Source organism: Neomonachus schauinslandi, chromosome 15 (assembly GCF_002201575.2).
Source record: "Neomonachus schauinslandi chromosome 15, ASM220157v2, whole genome shotgun sequence".
Lineage (NCBI taxonomy): Eukaryota > Metazoa > Chordata > Mammalia > Carnivora > Phocidae > Neomonachus > Neomonachus schauinslandi.
The window spans coordinates 52,409,407-52,426,361 of NC_058417.1; the positions used below are offsets into that span (position 1 = coordinate 52,409,407).

Consider the following 16,955-nt stretch of genomic DNA (forward strand, 5'->3'; position numbering starts at 1 on the left):
GGGGGGGGGGGGGGGGGGGGGGGGGGGGGGGGGGGGGGGGGAGCAGGGGCTTAGAGATGGGCCTGCCCCACCCCCAGCTCTCCGAAGCCTGCGGGAGAGGGGGGTGCTTTGCCTCAGCGACTGCTCTTCTGCCGCCACCTCCTCCAACATCTGTTTCTTTTCTGCATGGGGGTGGGGTGAGAAGGGGAGAAAGCAGGCAAGGGGGGACCCAGGGCGCCCATTCCGGCTTTCAACTCTCACGCGGGCCTCGGTAATTGAATGCAGCTTCCCAGTAACCGACCCAGCACAAAGGAGACCTTTCACGGGGCAGTCCCACCAGGCCGCCAGGCAATCAGGGGACTGCTCCAGCTCTGGGCCTCTTAACAGCTCCTCAAAGCCACTCACTCAGCAATTACCAGGCTTGGGGAGGGGTGCAGGGAGGGGGCCAGTGGGAGGGGAGACCCCGACAAGAGCCCGCAACAAAAGAGGGGGGGCAAAGGAGAGCCTCTTGTTCTCCTGCTGCTGCCAGCATGGGGTGGGGTGGGGTGGGGATCCTGCACCAGACTCAGGAGGCGATGGGCGTGGGACCCGGGGCCCAGGCAGGGTGCCCTCATCTTGTTGAGGCTCCTGAGGTCTGGCAGGAATGTGTTGCCCCGGTTGACAGGAGGTCCCCTGTACCTGCTCCTTTGGAGGCTGGAAGCTGGAGCCCCTCCCTCACCTATGGCCCAGGGGCTCTCCGCGGGGGTCTAGGCAGAGAAGCCAGCCCTGCATCAGTCCCTGGACACCCTTGCCCTCGAGCCAGTGGGCCTCTCCTGGGCATTAGAGGTGGGGGTGAGGATGTGCCGATTCTCCCTCCCTGGAAGCCCCCTTTACGCACAATTTTGTTAGGGATCTGGGCTTCTTGTACTAAAACAGCTAGAAATCTTCTCCCAGGAATGTCCTTTTAAAAAATGTCAGCTCAGGGGCGCCTGGGTGGCTCAGTTGGTTAGGCGACTGCCTTCGGCTCAGGTCATGATCTCAGGGTCCTGGGATCGAGTCCTGCATCGGGTTCCCTGCTCAGTGCAGAGCCTGCTTCTCCCTCTCCCTCTGCCACTCCCTCTGCTTGTGCTCTTCTGTCTATCTCTCTGTCAAATAAATAAATAAAATCTTTAAAAAAAAAAAAAAAAGTCAGCTCAGGGGCGCCTGGCTGGCTGAGTCAGTTGAGTGTCTGCCTTCGGCTCAGGTCATGATCCTGGGGTCCTGGGATCGAGCCCCGTGTCGGGCTCAGCGGGAAGTCTGCTTCTCTTTCTCCCTCTGCTCCCCCTTCTTGCTCTCTCTCTCAAATAAATAAATAAATCTTTAAAAAGTGTCAGCTCAGACACAAGGTTACCTGTGCCCCTGACAGGTGAAGTGACAGTCAACATGTCCCCCACCCACCCCGCTGTCAGACATGCTTGCATTTGGGGGCCTCATGGGAGGTCACCAGGATGGGAGGTGTTGGGGTCAGTGAAGACCTCTCTCTCCTTCCATCTCCCTTCTGTGCCAGGCATCTGGGCAAGGCCAGGCTGTCGGAGCCGGCCGGACCCAGATTTGAATCCCCACTGCCTGCACTTCTGAGCCCTGTGATCAGGGGCACGGTGCTGGACTTCTCTGAGCCTCAGTTTCCCCCAACTGTTAACCGGGCGTCCTGCAACTTGCATGATGGGACGGTTAGATCTTAAATGAGAACGTGGACAGTGCAGGGCCCAACAGGTAGCTTTGCCTCCTTCCTCCCGGACTCCCTCTGCCCTGCCCGGAGTGTATTTCTAGTTTGGCACAAGCTCGGGCTTCCTCGGCCTGTATGGGTCAGCCTAAGGAGAAGCAGGAGACGGGCCTCAGTGAATCTCTTAGACTCATGGCCCAACTCAATGGACAAGAGGCAAACACGAATAAAAAACCAGACACTCGGAGGGGATGACAGAACCACTCAGCCAAACACAAACCTATAAACCCTTACCACTCCCTTCTATGCATGACCCAATCCTGTTCACACTTGGAGGCCCAGCTGAAATGCCACCTCCTCCAGGCAGCCCCCCAGGACCTTCCCCCAAGATTCCTCACAGGGCTTTCTATCCATGTGCCATGAGAAACAGGAAGCCTTCTGCTCCCCATTTTTCTCCTAAAGTTAGATACTGTGGTGCCATAAAATTTTAATGAGAGATGAAAACACGGGGTTATTTGAAACATGTGGTCTTCCCTAATGGGTCCTAACATACCATAATGCAACATTCATTAAGAGCCGGTCTTGCTCACTACTGGGGCTGCCATGTGTAAGCCATGCTCGGTTCTGTTTAGCGGGTGCAGAAAAAATAGTTGTTGAATAAATGCACTGAGAAAGGAATGAACAGGTTCCAGGGAGGACAAAACCAGCCAGGTGCTGCCCAGGACCCGATCCGAGCATGACATACAGTAGGGGTATAGGGGGCTAAGGTGGGTGGGCCTGGCCTCGTCGTCGACGGAGGCTCCCTGACTCCTGCAACAGAAGCCTGACTCAGGCTTCCCAGAGCGCTCTGAGGGCCAAGCGGTACCATTCTTGAACAATCTTTAGGGTCATTCCTGGCCGCCCATAAGGGCTCATAAATGTTCACCCTTATGACGGGGTGCTCAAGAAAGCCTAATTTGTCCGGTGTATTTTCTTACTTTTCCACATAGGCTTAATTTCATTACAATGAGCTTCCCAGGAAATCACAAAGACTGAATACTTATTCGTAGAGACGTGCCATTGGCTGGGAATTCCTTTTCCATTGAGATTTGCTTGTGCACTATGTAATTTTTCTCCCATACTTGGGCTCTTACTTTGAAAATGACCTTGGAATGCAGCCATACTTCGTTTTCAAAAGTTGCATCAAACAAGCCCTGGGCTCTTCAAACCTCAGCCTTTGTGTGTCCCCTGCCTGGAACCGCCTTCACCAGCACCCCTCTGGGGACAGCCCGCCCCCCCCCCCCCAGTCTTCCCACAGCCCCGTTATGGCCTTGCTCACATCTTATCATGTGTGTTTGTTTATAAGCAACGTGGACTCTTGTTTATTACCATATCACAGGAAAAGGGCTGGGCAGATTTCTGCCAATTTTGGAGAGTCCGTTTTGGGTGGTCTGACTTGGAATAGAAACCAGGCAGCCCATGCAGAATTCGCTCTCAGAGGACCTAGGGGGAGGGGTATTTCCACAAAGTCAGGCCATCATTCTCCAGAGCCGCTGAAATGCTGGGGACCCCGCCTGCGTGGCTGCTGACCCCCAGGGATATGCCGCTGCAGACGCCATCCCGGGCGGGGGGCTTGCGGGCCATCTGCCATGAGCCCCAAACGCAGGCTGCGATGGCGGATGCTCTCCACGCCAGAGGCTGGCATGTCGCTCTGCTGCCTCCCACGGGGGCCAGTGAGGAGTAATAGGATCTGCTTCTTTATGTCTTCAACAAGGGCATCCGAGGGAGACCAGCTGCTCTGTCTCCAAGTCTGTCCCCTCCAGCCCACCAGGAGCTCCTTGGAGGCAGGGTCATGTGTCCGTCACCGCTGTGTCCCTACAGAGTCCACGCTCAAGGAACGAGTGTTGAGTGACCCCTGAGCCGTGCACCTCTGAAGGTGGCCTCCTGGGTCCCAGACCTCCTGCAGTGGCCCCAAAGCCACCTGCCTGGCTTTCAAGAACCAGTCCAAAGCGAACAGACCCTAACGATCCTGCCTGCCTTGTCCCGGGGCCCCGTGACGAGCCTGGCACCGCACGGGCCCGACTCCATCCCCCGCCACGGACTCCGAGAACAGCCGCTTGGACCGGGTGCCACGGTGCTGAGCGGGGGGGGGTGGGCTGCGAAGGACCCCTCCCCGTCCCGCAGTCAGGGAGGGGAGGCGCCGGGATTCAAGCCCAGCGCCGGACCTAGCCACAACTACGCGCCGCCGCTTTTCAAACGAGTGTCTCCCTGCTCAGAGCCACCCTCCGACAGGGCCGGCTGATCACCTGAGTGACCCGCTGGGCAAAGCTCCTAGGGCACCCTTCTTGGGGACGACCTTAATGCCTACGGCACTTTGCTTTGAGCGTGCGTCTTCATCCTTTGAAGACGAGCTTGGGTTTTGTTTTTTTTGTTTTTCTTTCAAGAAAACCCACAGTCACTTGTTCTCGAGAGTGTCTCACTGGCTGGTTCTGAAGGCCTTTCCAGAAAGGTCTGCTGTGAGGGTGGCATCACGGGCTTTGGGACAGGGGAGGGCAAGGAGCCCAGCTGGGCTCTGGGTTGGAAGGGCCGGTGGGCAGGGTCTGCATGCTGCACTTCTTGGCTCTAGGGCCTGAGCCAACTCGGTAAAGCTCTTTGAGCCTCAGTTCCCCATCTGTACAAAAGAGAGGACACTAAGGGCGCTCGGAGGGTCACTGTGATTATAAAGTGGTAAGGCACGTGGGACGGTGAGTGCAGCCCCCAGGGCGTGACCATGGCCATCGGAGTTACTGTGAAGGGCCACGCCTCTCCGAAAGTGTGTGTTCTGACCTTGGTCCAAAAGGAATGGCTTGACAACCGTGAACATTTGTTTGTCTCCCCTGCTAACCTGCTTGGTCTTGACTAGCTTGACCAGCTTCTCCCATGACCGACCCTTCCGTGCTTTAACGACAGCGTACAGAATGCCACGCACCACGGGCCAAGACGGACATTGGGAAGGTGACTGACCTCAGGACTGTCACAAGACAGGACTGTCTTCATGGAATTTAGCTTAAAATAAATAAACCCACCCGAGCTCCAAATCAAACCCCAAACCATCCCCAAGCCCGCAGGTGGGGCTCTAGGCCTGGGCTGGGCTCCCCCGCGCCCCCTGAAAGGGAACGTGGGAGTTCTGCTGTGATAACTGGCTTCTGGAACCAGGAGGCCTCCCCTCCCCAGGGCATGTGTTCCCCGTAGGTGCCTGGTTCCAGATTGCTATGGAAACGGCATTCAAGTGATGGGCTTGTTTTGGACAAAAGACACTAGGGGCAAAGCAGGGGATTCCAGGGACTCTGCCCGCCTTGGTGGTGACTGAAATAGGATGGTCTCAGGATGAGCATTCTTCTCTCAGTGCTTTCTCAAGGCTGGGGTCCTGGCCTGGTCTCAGGGACCAGCTCTGCGTCCTGCAGGAGGTTCCTCCTGACTTATGTGGAGATGGCCATGGGCCATCTGAGGACACCCGGGCAGGATCTCCTGCACTCAGAGGGCTCCGTCCCCGGAAGGTCAGTGCCCAGCCAATGAGTGTGCAGGAGTAAGGCCCTCTGTGGAAGGTTGAAGGGGGCTAATCGGAGCCGCACGGGGAGTCCCTTCTGCTGGCCACTGCTTCTGCTCTCCATAGACGGCAGCGTGGCTTAAGGAGCCCCTTGTCATAGCCTCACGAGCACAGGGAGTCCCTTTACTTTCTTTGAACTTTCCCTTGAGTTCTTCGAACCTAAATGCTCATTGCCCTCTTTGGGGAGAAAGAAAGAAAAATCATGTTTCAGTGAAGCATGGCCTTGGAAGTCCCAGTACGTATACGGCTGCGAAGAGTTAAGTACTTAAAACAGGAAGCCATAACCTGAGTCATGTGAGTTCCTGTGTTAGCCAGGCTAAGTTGGGGTCTCTGTCCCTGCCAGGTCTGTCTGAGCTGGGGTGTTGCTAGCTCCAGGCTTGCAGGCTCTGCCAAGCCCATCAGTAACCCTGGAGCTGAACAAAACAGAAGTGAGCCAGAGGCCCGGGCTCCACCGGGCCCACGACCGGATCCCGGCATGCTGGCACCTCCTACCCAGCCGACAGCCTCCCTGCTGGCATCCCTTGGCTCTTGTCCTCTCCCCACACTGGGCAGAAAGGTCTAGGGCGTGGGATGCAGTGGCCTTTCTTGGCCCCTTCCTGGGCAACCACCAGGCTTGGCCAAGGCCAGGAGGGCTGGGTGGGAGGCCATGACGTTACTTCATTGGAATGCGCTCAACCCCCTCTCCCCATCGTCTGGGACAGTGTCCCCGTGTGGCCCACCTAATGGCAGCCTCTCTAAAGCTCTGTGTCTCCCAGAGGCACCATCTCCTTCTTACATAAAGGCTGACATTTATCGGATAGTTGCTGTGTGTGCTTGCTAAGCTTCTCTGTGCCTCATCTCAGCAATCCCACTGCCCCATGAGAGAGTCTCTTACTGTCCCTGCCTCTTCTGCAGATGGACAAACAGGCTCAAAGAGGTTGCCTACCCCACCCAGGATGCCCTGGCCTACAGGCAGCAGAGCCGGGATTCAAACTCAGGCCGGAGGCTCCAAAGCTTAAGGCCTCGCTCGTCTGTACTACTCACCCCATCCTTGGGGCTCCAGGACTCACAGCTCCCAGTTTCTGGAGCTCACTCTGACCCGAACTAGCTAAGCTCAGCCGTGGCAACGCAGGCCTCCTTCTCCTCCCTTCACGAGCTCCTCTGCAGGCCAGGGCATGTGGGGAGACTCCGGACACTCTAGAGGACTGAGCTGTTGGGGACTCTTCTCTGGTCAAGGTTACAGGGCCCCCATGAGCCCTGAAGCAAACTCTGAGCAGAGCTTAGGAGGGCACGGCGGGTCCACATATGACTCCCGGCTAGTTTCCTGGGCCTGATAAAGGCCAGGAGGCAAGGAAGCCCAGGTGATGGGCCACCACGCAGGCCTGCACTCTGGGAAGGGGCTGCTCCGGTCCCCACTCCAGGACGCTTGGCCCTCCCGCCCCTCACCTGAGAGTCGGAGATTTCTGAGGGCTTCTCGGTCAGGCTGCTGCTCTCTGCCGGGATGAGGTCGTTATACTTGGTGACATCCTCGTCGGAGTAGTGGAGGCTGCCTGGGCTGGGCCGGGGAGGCGACCTAGAGGGAGTGGGGGTGAGGCTGAGTGGTGGCCTCCCCCACAGCGGCCGGCCTGACTGGGGAGGCTGCAGCGGGGCCTGGAAGGGCACCGACCCTCGGTGCCTCCGTTCTGCAGCCCTCCTCTCTGTCTGGTCCCCACAGGCCTGGGCCTTGAGCAGCGGAGCCTTGGGCTGGGGGCCCCTCAGGGGTGGGAGAGGCTCAGCTGGACCAACCTCCTGAATCAGCTTCAGGGAAATGGGGGGCAGCACTCCACTTCCCACTGGATTCTCCACTCGTGGTTTCAAGGCCTCAGGCACCGGGATCACTTGGCAGGGAATGTTACAAAGCCCCTTTGAGCCCCCCTGAGACCTCCTGAGTCAGAATCACAGGGGACGCCTGCATACCTGCACTGTCATTCTTGACAAAACCCCCACGTCATTCTTGAACTCACCAAGGGAGCTTTAGAGGGTTAACGCAAAGGGTTAAGTGAAAAAGGCAAACCACTGCCTCCTCCCTCCAGATCGGCTCAGAGACCAGAAACGAATCTGGCACGGAGTCCTGCCCTACCTTTGAAAATTAGCCTTGGAGAAAGCACATTTCCCACTGAGTTAGAGACCCGCTCTGTGTTACCTGCACAAACACGCAGGACAGGGCGCCTCAGCCCTCCACCTGCCAGGGGTGCCCGCAGGCTGGAGGCAAGGGCTGTGCATTCTTGCAACCACCTGAGCTGAGGCTGAGGAGAGCGGGCTGGGCAGCTCCTGGGGGCACCGAGCAGGTGGCTGGGGTCTTTCATGACCCTGCCTGGTTCCTGCTTCCTCGGGACCGGGCTCAAGGGGGGCACTGCCAAGGGCCTGGCGCCCTGAGGTCTGCCCAGCCTGCTCTAGGAAGAGGCTCTGGGATCGCGGCTCTGAACGCCAGCTGGCCCCACTCGGGGCCGGCAGTGCTTTGCTACAGAAATGCTGTTCTGGTAACAATCCCACGGCCTGGGAGTATGTCACCAGCAACCTCCCCGCCACCTCCAACCTCTTGGGACTATATTCTGCACTGATTTGATTCCAAATAACAAAGCTGCATCCTTAACTACTTAAAAATAAAACCATAACAATAGTGGCAGTAGCCTCGTGTAGACAAGATGGGCAAAAACGTGACGCCGGGAGCAGGGAGGAAACGGGGTGTCAGGCTCAGGCCGTCTTGGCCACAAGCAGGGTGAGTGGGGGGCTGAGGGTGTCACCAGGGCTGGGTCAGACTCCCGGAGCCTGGGGCTGGTTTGTCGCAAACAGGATTTCTGTGTGTACACAGCAGGGTGGGGGACACGCGGGGGGCCGCCGTGTGTGTACTCTGGGAGCGTGAGAGGCAGGCGAGGCCGGGCCATCCGTGAAGCGCCCCCTTGTTCCATGTGGCAGGGCCCCGGAGCCAGCCCGGCGAGGCTGCGGCGGACCTGCTGGGCCCACCACCTCGGCCTCAAATGGCTCTTTCTTTGGAAAGCTAGCTTTGGCGGGGGATGAGAAGGGGGCCTGCCGGCCTGCGTGCCCCTCCCTCTGTCCTCCTGACGAACACACACATCGCCTCTTCCCTCCAGGACGAGACAGAGAGAAGCTTTGTGAGCTGTGCCTGGCCACCGTGCCCCTCCGATGAACCGGGAATGTTAATAGGGCTGAGGCCAAACAGACAGGCGCTCCCGGGTTGCAAGCCCTCCCGAGCTCTCCTGAGCTCCCCAGAGCATAAAACTGCCAGGTCACATCAGGGGAGGGTCAGGTGGGCCCCAGCAGCTGCCCTTGCCCTTGGAAATGGGCAGCCCAGCCCGCCCCAGGGAGCCGGGCGGGATGTGTGTGTGTGTGGGGGAACCTAGGGTTGGAGAGAAGTCAGGAAGAAATAGGAGTCGCAGGCACCACCAGCCAGGACCTTTCCTGGTTGGCTGTTCTCAGATGTTGCCCTTTGAGGACAACGCTGGAAGCACAGACTTGTGGGGTGAGTAGGAGAAAACTGCTCTATAAGAGGTGTGCTTAAGGACCCAGGGGAGAGGGTGTCCACACTCTGAGTGCCCTTTCTTTCCAGAATGGGGAGGAGACAGGTTAAGGCATAATCCATGATGGGGGGGGGGGGGGGGGCCCCTGGCCCCTGTCACTCAAGTGTGTCGGCCTCGCCTACCTTGGCCGGCCCCCCCCACTGTTGGGGCGGGCGGCGCTCCACGCTTCAGGCCTGCCCCTCCAAGCGTCTAGCTCCCAACAATAGTAGGCTGGGTCGCAAAATTGTACAAGGTCTTTGCATTTGGCTGCCATTGGCAGAAGCCCTGTGTCCTCACCTCCTTGTGACTTTCCAGCCTGGTTGTGCTGCTTGGGCCCTGCTGACTGTCCCCAGCCCCTGAGCCCGAATGCCATCGCTGGGACACTGAGACCAAGTGGGCACTGGTTCTGTGGCCTTTGCCAGGAGTCCTCCACACCCCGGGCACTGCTGGCCCCCAAGCCTCCATCCTCTGCTCCCCCGCCCGTGCAGAGAGCTCTCTACCTGGTATACAGGCCGTTCTTCCGGCAGAAGGAATTCTTGACGGAGAGCCTCCGGTTGTTGAGTTCCAGAGCAGGGAAACTGCTTTCATCCAAGCTCATCATCTCCCCGTGGCCAAGGGCACCAGACTTGGCATTGTTCCCTGGGTTGGGGCAGGGGGTGGGGGACGCGGAGACAGGATCCAGTCACTCATGCCATCCCTTTAGACCTCTGGCCTCCCCTCCCGCCCTGGCCGGGCTGCTCTCTCTTTCTCCTCTTACAGGTTGAGACCAAACAGGAGATGGAGGTTGTATGCCGGGACCCCGGGCTGCCCCGCCTAGCAGAGCAGGTGCCTTCCTAGGAGAGAGAGGGAACCCCCAACCCCCACCTTGCCGAAAGGGAGGCAGACCCGTCTAGCTGGTTGGGCTTGGGGCCAGCTCACCAGAGTCTGTCTTCTTGGCATACTTCTTGCTCTGGCCTCGGATGATGAGCACAAAGACCAGAAGGAGGATGAAGATGAGGCCGACGAGGGCAATGACCACCAAGAACCACCACTCCTCGTAGAAAGGGTTGGCTTTCTGGGCTGGAACAGGAGTGGGGGTGTCAGGTCCAGGCTGCTCAGCCGCCTCCTGCCTCCACACCTCCCACTCTAGCTGGGACCCTATCACAGACCCCAGGCAAGGTCTGGGCCATCTCAACGAGGTAGAGCCTAAGACAAGGTTGGCAGGGACAGTTTACTCTCAAGCGCCGGCTCTCATCCTTCGGTAAAGGGATGCCTGGAGGGCTGCTTGGAGTTCTGAGGTTGCTTCTGGACTCACCAGGAAAGAGTGCAGGGATTGATTAGTGATGTCTGCCAAAGACACAGGACGGAGAAGCCGTAGTGTACGTGCTATTTTTCCTTCCCCCCCCCGCCCCTTCTTGCCACCCATGGCCGAGGGGCTACCTTGACAGGCAGGCCCCAGATTTGTATTGGAAAAGTACCCGTCGGGCCCATGGTAGATCTGGGAGAATTTCTCCCCAGGGATAGGATTCAATCTTTCTCCGGTAGCTGAGAGCGAGGGGAGCCAGGAGGGTGGATGTGAGTGGTTCTTTAGAATGCTTCCTCCAGCCAGGCCTCTCCTTCCTTCAAAGCCCTCAGTACCATGCTTTTTGCACGTAACCCCTACTAATCCAGGAGGCTACCTGACGAGGGGCTGGCTCTTCTCTCTCTCATGATCTGGTTCGATCAACTGGGACAAGGGAGAATGTGTGTAGGAGGAGGGAGGCAGCCAGGTTTCCAAGACTCACCCAGTGGGTTACAATTCTGAGCTATGTTTCTGTCTTGAGGGGAGGGGCATTGGTATTAAAAGTTGGTTAGTGATTGGATTTGGGGTCATGGGTTTTGGCATTAGAGTCCTCTGTGAGTCCTCCAAGACATGCTGGATGGGAAGGACGAGAGGAAAAAGGGGAGGGATGGCAGTCCTATCCCCTCCAGCCCCGGACACTGCTTCATAGGCCACTGACTCTGTTTTTTGGGGCGGTTTCCATAGAAACATGTAGTTTATGGCCTGGGTGAATCTCTTGGGTGATGAGCTCACAGAAGTGCTCACCTTGGGCCCACTGATTTGTCCACAAGCAAGCCCCACTAAGCCCCCCGTCCAGGGCTTCTGGAATCCTTGCAAAGGAACCCCAAAGATGGACCGCCCCCAGCTTCTTCTGGAGCTCAAAGCTGACCCAGGCCCTGGCCCAGAGTTCACTGCCTGGAGAACTGAGAGGACAATACATTTTGGTCCCCACCCCAATGCATCTGCTGCCCTGCTATCTGCCTCGGTCTTCCTTGCCTGCCACCAGCCTCTGCCACAGGGTCTTCCATGGGGTGCCCCCCCCCCCCACTGGCGGTACCTGGCACAGACTGGGAGGGGCTGCTGGGGGTACCGAAGCCATAGTCATTGACGGCGATGACCCGGAAGTCATAGCTCACGCCTGGCTTCAGGATGTCCATGCTGAACGTGTAGGACGTCACCTCCTTGGGGATGTCTTTGATGAGGATGTCCCATAGCCCCTCATCTGCAAGAGTGTTGAGAGGGAGACGCCCCATGAGGGGGGGCCCCCTCCCATCCCGCCCGTTGCCCCCTGAGAGCAGAGCCTGTCTGGTCTGCCCTGTCAACACTGAATCTCAGCAGAGAGTTTCCGAAAGATCCCTTTTGGAGTCTCTGACCCTTTGTTCCCTTTATTAAAATGCCTATAAAATATTAAAAAACCCTGTAGTTTGCAGAAAGTACAGTACCAACCAACCCCATGCCACCACCCGCAGGAGGAGACTCAGCATTTTGGCAGCCATGTAGAAGTAGGCAAGTCACCTGTTTTCGCATCCTTAAAAAATGCTGGTCAACGTGACTTCCCCAGGCTTCCTATGATTGTAGCACACGGGTATACCCTCCTTTCCTTAACTGGGCCCCTCTTTTTCTCATCCCCCTTCCTATTCAAAATATACACGGTGGTGGCATCAGATAAAAAGAAGATCCTTTTTTTAAATAGCTGCAGGAGGGGCTGGGCTCGCCTGTGAGTGCGTGGACCTACGGGGCCCATCCTCAGTGATCTCCTTGCTGAGCAGCAGAGATCTGAGGAGAAAGAGCTCAGACAAGCCTAGAGGGGTCCCCCATCTGTTCTCCACCCACGTTGTCCCCAACCACCCCCACCCTTTGAGCTCCTGACTTTCCTTTCAGGCCTGCCCCTTTGTCCGCGGCTCTCCGGCTCTCTGGGTCTTGCCTCCTTGGGACCTAATTCATTTCCACCTCATTCAGAAGGAGCGGCGAGGATGCTGCCCCACGCAAGAGAAGTGCAAGCACCTGCAGGGCCCTGTGATGGGGAGGCTGGGTGGGGGCCCCGGTCAGAGGCTCCATGCGGGGCCAGCGGGGCTGGCATGGCCCTTGGAAAGACGGTGAGTCCCCCTGCCTGTGCTGGGGAAGGGCTGATTTGGCAACTAAAGCGTCAGGCCACCCTTTTCACATGGCCCAGGTGACCAGAGATCTTAGAAGGACCTCGGTGGGCTGGGCTCCTAGGTCCTCCATCCTGTGGATCTAGGAAGGTCACCTTGGGGCCCCAGACGAGCTCCTGCCTCAGCCTCAGCAAGGCACTATTCCTCCTCATCCGTTCCTGAGCTCCTTCTGGGAACAGCCACCTGCGGGTCCACGGGCTACCCCCTAACTCCAGCTTGGCCCTTCCAGCCTCTTCCAGGGGCTGATGGATTCGGTTTCCTTCACCACGCTTGTTACCGGCCCACTCACGTCAGGAACTCTAGTGGAGGCACCATCACCCCCCTCGTCACCTCTGAACTGTGGACCAAGAGTGTGCCAGCACCTTCCGAACGTTGTCCTACCCGTCCAGATCCCTCCAACTGGAAGGCAGCCGTGGGGCCCCGTCTATGTCCTGCTGTCCTCACAAAGGCTTGGGGTCCTGAGCTTGGCCTCAGCTTCCATCTCACGTCTTTGTTTTGGGCATCTGCCTCATGCACCCTGTGACTCTCCCCTGCTAGGCTGTGTCGTCTCTCCAGGGCGAGGACTGTGCCCGATTCACCTCTGCAGCCCAGCACCCAGCGCCCAGCACCCAGCCCAGGCGTCCTCTAAGTGCTGGTGGGAGGGTCGAACGAAAACCTTCTTCCCCGACCTTCTCCGACCATCATGTGCTCCGATTTCAGCACTGCATGCCCCAAGATCCGAGTTTTGGGGTGCAAATCCATTCTCCTCCCATGCCCCTGCAAGCTCTCATTCCCTTTCAATGACAGTCACAGTGACGACAACAATCATGGTGACGACACTCCCTCATTGAGCACTGTGGTTCTAAGGTCTTTACTTTCCACACCCATGGCAGTGCCAGGGAAAAGGAAGAACCATTGTGCCATGTTACAGATCAGAGAGAGAGAGAGAACCTGTCCTCCCAGGCTCCGGCAGCCCTAAGTGGCAGAGGTGGTGCTTCAGCCTAGAGCTGTGGGGCTCCCCCCAGCACCGAACGCCAGCTGGGTGTCCAGGATGGTGCCCTTCGAGATCCGCAGCAGATTCAGTGTTGGCTGGGCGGGCTCGTCCAGGACCCTGCTGCCTGGCAGAAGATGGGGCCTCCGGCCTGCTGTCTGACCCACCTTGCTCTGCCCCGTGCAGAAACGAACGGTGGGGCCCCGGCAACGGGGCCAGGCCCGAAGCTGCTGGAATGTCATGCTGGGGCTCTGGCCTCCAGCCCCAGGAGTGGGCTGATGCGCATGGCGGGTTCCACGGGGTCGGAAACCTAGAGTGAGCCCCTCCCCCTCCTTGCTCTGCAGGGGCCCGGCAGTTCCCGGTGTGTAGAAGGCGGGCAGGTTTGGTGATGCTATCCAGCAATGCCGGGGGGGAGGGGGGGCGGGGGGGCATGGGACAAGAGCAGTTTCATCTTGGAGATGAGGAGGATGTACAGCCCGGGGGCACAGAGGAGGGGAGATGTCTCCAGCAGCCCCAGGGAGAGGCCCGGCTTTCCCCTTGCCCTCCACTCACTCCATCCTCACAGCCTTCGATCTCTGTCACAGCTCTCGGGCACTGCTCCCCATCCCGACCCTTTAGGGGGGTCCTGCCTTGAATCCATCTGTGCACACCAAGGCACAGCCCCAGGTCCCATGCTGGAAAATCAGCAGGCCCAGAGTCTGGAGCCAACATTCCACAGCCGGGCATCCCGGCCTGCCGACGTGGATGGAGAGCAGAGGCATGGGCCCTGGTGGGAAGAAGCACGGGGCGCTCTCCTGGCCAACTCAGCAGCCCACCCGGAGGGCCGGGGAGGGACCATCTGGGGTGGGGGGGAGCCAACCCCGCACACACCTTCCAGCTACACACTGGATGGGAGTTGCTAGATGAAATAGCTGTTCGCCGCTGCAATTATTAGCATAAGATGAGGGCAATGGGGGGGTGGTGGCTGCTTCCTGGAACGGCCGGCATTAACTCTTGGCTATTAAGATATTAGCGCTCATACCTGAGGTATTAAGCTTGCCTTCGGGATCCTTCGATGCTCTCATTAGAAGTATTAGCTACTGATATGCCTGACTACCTCCCATTCTGATTATTATTTGCTATTCGTGCTGTTTGCCTTTCTCCACTTCAGCCGGCTAATCACAGGACCGTGGGGTACCAAGAACAAGCCTCCAGCTCTCCGTGGGCTCTGGCGCCTCTGGTGAACTGGGAAACCTAGCTGGCCGGGAGAAGCGGGCGTCACGGCGACCGACGAGGATGAAGCGGGGAGCGCGGGGAGCAGCCCCCTGGAGCAACTCATCAGTCGCTGGTCTCCTGATGGCTCTGGAAGCTCTTGTGATTTGATTTCAGGCTTGACCACCCCCTGATACCGTTACCGGAACTGCTGAGATCATCAGGATGGCAGAGGCGGACCTCAAGGAGGCGGCCAGCATCCCCGGGGGACAGCCGGCCTCCCGACGGGACACTGGTCAGGGGGGTTTCATGAAAGACTTGGCGGTTCATCGGGGTGGGGGGTGGGGGCAAACTCTTTGCTCCTCTGGTTTCTGGAATGATCTTCCATCCGAGTGCCATTCTCCAGGGAGCCCCGGGGTGTCCCCCACCTGAGGGTGCAACTCTCCTTTTCCCACTCGCCCCAGGGCCCCCTCTAGCTTCACCTGGAGTGAAGCTTCACCTGGAGGTGCCTTCTCAGGAGGACACAAGGCCGCCAGGTGGAGGGACTCCAGCAGGAGAACGCGAGACCCAGAACCCGCTCCAGAGGGAGGCACTCAGCCTGGGGCAGCGCATACCTGATGGCCTGGCCTCTATTACGTAGCGGGTGATGGGCCCTTTGCCAGGGTCTCCGCTGGACCAGTGGATGGCGATAGCAGAGCTGTACCGCACGATGAGGGGCACTCCAGGCGGCCCGGGGGCACCTGCAAAGCACATGGTGGGCAAGAGGAGGTATGGCCCCCCAGCCCAGCTCCCTGTGCTCTAGCAGGGGGGCTGGGCAGCCAAACAACACCCCCCGCTCCGAGCCTGGCCAGAGTCTCCAAAAACCCTGCGAGCACCAAGGCCCGAGGAGGGGGTTTTAGGCCGGGCCTGCTGATGCAACTGTGTTTTCTGGGTCACCTACACCCCCTTGTTCCAAATTCGAGGCCAGGAGAAGTATATAGGGTAATGCCAGGAAGATCCCTGGAGTAAAGTCAGGAGACCCGAACTCACTAGACGGGTGAATTTGATCAAGTCACATAGCCTGCCAGTGCCTCAGTTTCCCCATCTGTGAGACCCTTCTGGAATGTAAGGCTTGAAGGGATGTGTCCTGGGGGGATGGTAGAGGTGGGTGTGATGATGGTGGAGTGGGCCTAGGATAAGTGGGGGGTTGGTTTTTGGGGGGCTGCAGGGCTCCCTGACATCTTGTCTCCTGGCCTAGGATGGCAATGTCCTCCCTACTTGCTGCCTGAAATACGCCCACCCTCACTGGGCCAAGGAGGAGGCTGGGAGCACGGGAGGAGGGCGGAGTGGGCCCTGCCGCTGGCTGTCCTGGCGGGTCCGTCAGAGTGGCCGCCTGTCACGTCAGCCACCTGGACACCAGCCCCAGGAGCCGAAGCAGGGGAGAGCTCACTTGCGTAGCCCGAGGAGTGAGCCAGTTGTAGCTCTGGAGGGTCCCGAGCCCCGCCTCTCTGGGGGTGCCCGTCCCCTGGGCTCTGACCGTCCCCAGAGCCCTGACCCTGCGGTCCGTCTCCTATATGCCTGTTCATCATTGGACCTGAAGCCTTGCACCTGCAGAGCTGGGCACTTGTGGGACAAGGGGAACAAGCTGGTGAGTGAGTTGGGGGGGTGATCGCTGGGCCAAGTGAGCGCCGAGTGTCGGCTACGGATGCCTACGGCAAAGGGCCTGGAATCCAGCTCCAGACTGAAGATCCTCCAGGCCCAGGGCAGTTGGCAGGCTGGACAGCAGGCCGGGGACTCACGACCAGAGCTTGGCTGCCCACCGCCCGGCCCATGTCCAGTCCCGACCCGTGACCTCAGAGAGCCTCATCTTCCTTCCTTCCTTCCCCAATGTACATCCTGCCTACAGCTCAGGGCAAAGGCGGCTCAGGGGTCAGGGGGTGTGGGACAGAGCCCAAGCGGGGTGTGAAGGGTGGGGGGGTGCTCTCAGGACCCGGAGTTCTCATTCCGCACAGGACAGAACTCAAGGCTGAGAGCTGTCATCAACTCCTAGACTAGAAGCTTCTAGCACTTCCAGCGACTGTCTGGTCTGGATGGAAGAGGATGCGTGATGGCACGTCCTTTCCTCGCCCACACTCACCGGGCACAGCTCAGCTCTGTTTCAGAGGGACCCCCACCGCCTCCTCCGAACTTCCTGCCTGCCCCCTTCCCACGCCCCGCCTGGGACACTTGAAGCCTCAGGTTAGAACAACCAGTCCTCCAGCCTTCTCCTGTCCCCACTGCTCTGCCTCCCTTTGTCCCTGCCAGCTCGCTTCCTGCTTTTGTTTCCCAGGGAAGTTGGCTCAGGTGAAGAGGCGGCACAGGAGGGCTGGGGGCAGGTGCAGGGCAGGGGGGGCGGCTTCCTCCGGCGGCCCTGCAGGCTCCGTTCCGCAGGAACCTAGAAACCAGCCGGCTTCTCTGCAGAACCCGGGGCGGAGAACAGAAAGTGCCCACAAAGAGAAAGTGCAGGGTGGCCAGCCCAGCCCAGCAGGGGAGAACACATCTGCCCATAGGTGAGAGGCAAGGACAGGCCCCCCGCTCATCTCCCACAGGCCTAGCTAAGCT

At 58.9% G+C, this 16,955-nt stretch overlaps 1 protein-coding gene across 1 annotated transcript in view; it reads right to left on the minus strand.

Moving 5' to 3' along the window:
- The window catches only part of SDK2 (sidekick cell adhesion molecule 2), a 133,715-nt gene that overhangs the window by 4,299 nt on the left and 112,461 nt on the right, over positions 1-16,955 (minus strand). The window contains exons 40-44 of the mRNA XM_021678380.2: positions 14,990-15,115; positions 11,119-11,283; positions 9,680-9,820; positions 9,262-9,400; positions 6,651-6,777 (exon numbers count right to left, since the gene is read on the minus strand). Of these exons, the coding sequence (XP_021534055.1) occupies positions 6,651-6,777; positions 9,262-9,400; positions 9,680-9,820; positions 11,119-11,283; positions 14,990-15,115 (698 nt within the window). The remainder of the gene's footprint in view (positions 1-6,650; positions 6,778-9,261; positions 9,401-9,679; positions 9,821-11,118; positions 11,284-14,989; positions 15,116-16,955) is intronic.